This window comes from Columba livia, chromosome 10, assembly GCF_036013475.1.
Source record: "Columba livia isolate bColLiv1 breed racing homer chromosome 10, bColLiv1.pat.W.v2, whole genome shotgun sequence".
Classification (NCBI taxonomy): Eukaryota; Metazoa; Chordata; class Aves; order Columbiformes; family Columbidae; genus Columba; species Columba livia.
This window is the reverse complement of record NC_088611.1, coordinates 5,262,025-5,267,039: the sequence shown is the minus strand read 5'-3', so window position 1 is coordinate 5,267,039 and position 5,015 is coordinate 5,262,025. Positions and strand designations below refer to the sequence as shown.

The following is a 5,015-nucleotide window of genomic DNA, read 5'->3' as shown; positions in this document are numbered from 1 at the left end:
TCCTGGTGTCTGTATTCCTCACTCTGGGTTTTTGGCCTGGCATCTGACAGCTGGGATCAGAAATACCATTTTTTATACAGCTGTGATAGGATTTGCTGAGCAGTTGCAAGTGCTTTAATACTTATTGTTTCCCAGCAAGTGACACCCATCTGCTGCTTGCAGCGGTTTCCAAACGCCGCAGCTGAGCAGAGGTGGAACTCCCGGCCCCCGCGGGGAGTGGCAGAGCTTCCCGAGACCTGCTTTTGACATCAAACCACATGAGGGAACGTCGGTTGAGTTGAATTTGTTCATCTCGAGCATGGGAATAGACGCGCAGGAGGAGGATGTGCAGGAAGAAGGGAGAAGACAGCGGTGTTGCGGTTGCAGCGTGCGAGGGTTTGCAGCGTTGCTGGTCTGCACGGGAGCACGCTGAAGTGTTGTGCTGTGCTGTTTTCAAGAGGGGTGGGCTCCAGGTTTGGGCTGTTGTGCTGCTGCTGGGTGAGAAACTACATGGAACAGCAGCACGTGTCCCTGCGCTTGCTCTGGCATTTACAGCAGCTGCTGTTGGGCCGGGAGCCTCTGCCCACAGGGCTGAGCAGGGGGAGTCCAGGTGCCGATGGCAGCCCATGTCAGTGACACCGCACTGCATCCCAGTACTGTCCTAAAAAGTGCCAATGTAGCATGTTTGGTTTGTTTTGTTTGTTTGTTTTATAATATTACTGATTCCAATCCCTGCAACAGAGGAGAAACAGACGTGGCCGTGGGGATACCCGGTACCTCTGATCCTTGTCCTCCCTCTGCAGCCACAGACAGCCCCGAGTGAAGCGTGTGGCCAGCCCGGCGGTGGCACCGTCCCCCCTGTCCCTCCTTCCTCTCCTGGGTGCCCGTTCTCCACCCACGCAGGGTGACAGGGTGCAGGCAGTTCCCAGCTGTGGGCTGCCCATGAGGATTTCACTGTCTGCTCTGTTAACAAGCTCAGTCGCTTCCCTGCAGTTCCCTCTTTTTAGGGTGGTTTTTGTTGCTGTTGGGCAGTTTGAATGCGGGCGCGTGGGGGTGGTTGAAATTGAGCAAAAGTGGGTTTTTTCAGTCTTGCAGAGCCACTGGGTTGCAGTTCTCTGTGGTCACAAGAGCAGCTCTTCAGCCGCAGGGGTTTTGAGGAAGGTCTGCACACGCTTCAGACCCAGCTCGTGGGTTGTGGATCTGCCAATGCGCTTCAACCCAGAAGAGGTTGTTATCCCAGTTTTAATCTAAGCTTCTGTTAACCCGTAGCACCACCTCCCCATCTCCTCTCTCCTGTCCACCACCTGGTGTTAGGTTTCCAGAAGTTCCAGCTCCTCTCCTTGTTCCTTGGACCACTGGCATCAGAGTGGAAGCCTGCATGGTTATTTTCAGTCCTTCTCGGCTCTCCTGCCTACAAGGGCTGGCAGCCTGGATGCCCTTGGGTTCCAGTCCCGTCTGTCACCTCTGGGGGCCACGTTTGTTCCAGATCGAAACAGAGCTGAGGACACAGATGGCCAGATCAGAGCCAGAAACTGAGAGCTCAGCACTCAAGGACAGCGACCCAGCTGGGCAAGGAGCTGCGAACAGGGCAGGGAAAAGCTGGGAGCCCGGAGTCAGCCCCCTGGCCAGGGGAAGGAGTGAAGGAGTCTGGGACCAGGAGTGGGGGGAAGATGGAAGCAGGAGGGTGTGTTTTGCAACCTTTGCCATTACCCATTGCTGTGACTGTTCAACAGCAATCTTCTGACCCCACAGGACAACCGCCACTTGTAACGCATCTCAAAAGGGGTCCCTCGAACCCATCTAGTCCTTTGGGAGCTCCTGGCACCCCAGCTGGCTCTACAGCATGTGTCCAGGCACAGGGTGTAGCTCCAAGACAACAAGGAAGTTCAACTCGGTTTCCTCAAAACTCACTCATAGAGGAAGAGAAAGCCTTATTCTGCTCTTGTCTGAAAAGGGCAGGGCCCCTGAAGAGAGCTCCCTCCTTCAGATGAACTCCCCATGTCCAGCCAGAGGACTGGAGGTGCCAGCCTGAGCCAATGTCAGACGTGTCAGCAGAGGTGCCTCTGTGGCACTGCCCTAGAGGTGACCTCTGAAGAGAAACTCCTCTTCTCCAAGCCACTGTGGCTCGCCATGCGGCTGAGGAGTCTGCATGGACTGTAACCGTCAGTTTGCTCAAGAGCAAACACGGGTCACGTGCCGCTGCTCGTCCCATCAGCCGTTTCCTGGTTGCTCTGATCTCCCTGGGGACACTCTTCATGGCTCCTACAATCAGTCCTGCAACGCACTGCAGAAAAACGCAAGATAATTAGTTGAGCCCCCAAAACCCGCTGCAGCCAGGAACTGTTCCAGTTCTCAGTCACGGGGGCAGGTGCCAAGAGCAGCCCAAAGCAAAGCCCCAGGATCCTGCGGTCACCGCACCAGGGATGCAGCGTTATATGGTGGCACATTAGTGACAGCTGGTGTTTTGTGACAAGTCCCCGATACCAAGCGTGAGAGAGAACAGACGGCAGCAGAGGGGGCCCTGAGCGCACCCCCCCGCGCTGCGGGGCCCAGGGTGCCTTGGCTGGGGGCCAGCACTGATAAGCAGCTGTCTGACCTTGGGGCTGCTGCGAATGGAGCTCGCTTGGTGCAAACATGGGCAGGAGCCTTGGCGGGGGCTGCCCGCTTCCCTGGGGAAGCTGAGGCCTTTGCTCCTGGTCCCTGCCGAGCTGTGCTGCCCCACGGTCGCTGTTGGTCCAACCCACGGACATCACCTCTGGGCCTGACCCTGGACCTGCCTCTCGCAGTGTGCTCTGGAGGGGGGTGATGCTTCAGCACAAAGACCCGTGCAGGAGCAGCTGGGCCATGTTGCCTGGTGTGGGTATGGTCAGCAGTCGGTGTAGCTCACCTAGGCCTGCCCAGGATCCATGAGAAGAGCACTCGCTGCTGCGTGATTTAAAACTCCTCAAAATAGGACAAAGCATTAAGGCAGGAAAAAAAATGAAAAGCCAGGGACAGGGAAAGAAGCAACTGCTAAAGTAAGGGAAGACTTTACCAGCCTCAAAGACGTGGAAAATCTATAAAAGGAGGCTCAATAAGGGAATTTGTGGGCCCTTCTTGACCGTGGCACTTTGGGTTCAGCATACCTCCTATTCCTCCTCCCGGCACACAAACTGAAGGTGTTTCTCTGCCAAAAGCTGCTCTCAGTTGGCAGCAGGAGGATGCTGCCGCCCGTGGTGCTGCACTGTGCCACCTCCATGCTCTGACGGTCTTATTACCCCAAGCGTTTTAGCTCCTGGGACCACTTTGTGTTTTGCTGATATTCACAGCGGTTTTGAGAACCAGTGATACTTCCCCGTGTATTAACCGCGGATGTACAAATCACCCAATTCTGAGCTTTTAATTGATCAGAAAAACGCCAAAGCTTTTCCGTGAAGACCGGAGGAAGGCGCGGGAGGAACGGGGGTGCCGGGGGGGCGGTACCCCCCGGGCAGCGCAGCGGGGCGGTGCAAGAGGCGGGGAAAGGGGAGCGGCGGGGCGGGGCGCAGCGCTGGCGGGGCGCGGAGCGGGGCGGGCCCGGCAGTGCTGACCATGGCGGCCACGGGAGCGGCGGGAGCGGGAGCGGCCGGGCTGGCTGGGATGTCGGCGCGGCCGCTGGGAGCGGCGGAGCCGCTGTCGCTGGGCTCGCTGCGCGGGAAGGTGCTGCTGGTGGCCAACGTGGCGTCGCTCTGAGGCACCACCACCCGCGACTTCCTGCAGCTCAACGAGCTGCAGCAGCGCTACGGGCCCCGCGGGCTGCAGGTCCTCGGCTTCCCCTGCAACCAGTTCGGGCACCAGGTAGGGCGGGCGGAGCGGGGCGGGGGCCGGGCCGGGCAGCGGGGAAGAGCCGCCCGTCCCGCCGGGGCTCTCACGGGCTTTGCTCGGGGCGGTTTCTTGTTTTTCTTTCCTTAGGAAAATGCTACGAATGAGGAGATCCTGCTGTCGCTGGAGCACGTCCGTCCTGGCAAGGGGTACAAGCCCAATTTCATCATGTTCGAGAAGTGCGAGGTGAACGGGAAGAACGCGCACCCGCTCTTCACCTTCCTGAAAGAGGCGCTGCCCTTCCCGCACGACGACCCGTCCTCGCTGATGACCAACCCGCAGTTCATCATCTGGTCCCCGGTCTGCCGCAACGACATCTCCTGGAACTTCGAAAAGTTCCTCATTGGCCCGGATGGCGTGCCCTTCAAACGCTACAGCCGGCATTTCGAAACCATCAAGATCGAGGCCGATATTGAATTGCTTCTGCAGAAGGTTGCCAAGAATGTCCTTGAATAAAGCAAAGCGCCACAGAGTTTGCTGCCTGGCCCCCTCACTTCCTGCTCAGCTCACTGTGCTCCTGCTTGGTTTTCTCGCAGGTGGCTGCTGCTCTGGCAGAAATCCCGATGTTTCGTGCAAGTTTTGCTTGTGATGGTGCATCTTCCAAATTCTCGAAATGTACCTGATGTTTTCAAAAGTTGCATGTGAATGTTTGGGAAACTATGCTGGGGAAAGTGGCTGTGAGTTTCAGTAGCTTACTGTGATTCTCTGAATAATAAAAAAAAAAAATAATTAAAAGAAAAAGTGTAGTTTCTTTAAGGCTGTGGCTTAATACATCTGGGCAAGCTGGGTAAAGCATGGTGGCCACGTTACTTGTTCATCAGCTCGCATGGGTGCTCACAGGGGCCGACTGAAACCCACGCAGTGCAGTCAGGCTGGAGTCAGGATGCAAACGCAGGGCAGCGCGATGGGCAAACAGTGACTGTGAGCTCTGCAAACTCGGATTGGGTGCCATGTCCTGCCTGTGCGTGATGAGCTCAGCAGAGCGGGAGGGCAGCACAGAACAGAAATACCTTGCCAGACGGCTCACTGGGCCTCGCTGGGGGCTTCCCTGTAGAGGAGAGACACGGTGTCGCACGGACAGGGGTGATTTTACACTGGCTGATGAACTCCCAGCTTGGCTACCAACAAGCCGTGACAGGATAATAACTATTCAGACAGGCAGAGGAGCTCTTCTGCAGCCACACTGGCAGAAGGAT

The 5,015-nt window shown here is 57.0% G+C and overlaps 1 protein-coding gene across 1 annotated transcript; it reads left to right on the top strand.

Moving 5' to 3' along the window:
• The first annotated feature begins 3,530 nt into the window (after positions 1-3,530).
• On the top strand, positions 3,531-4,548 carry GPX1 (glutathione peroxidase 1). Its single transcript, XM_065075039.1, has 2 exons — positions 3,531-3,795; positions 3,910-4,548. Exons 1-2 carry the CDS (start codon positions 3,550-3,552, stop codon positions 4,273-4,275), a joined length of 612 nt encoding a protein of 203 aa, XP_064931111.1. The 5' UTR covers positions 3,531-3,549; the 3' UTR covers positions 4,276-4,548.
• Positions 4,549-5,015: the final 467 nt, after the last annotated feature.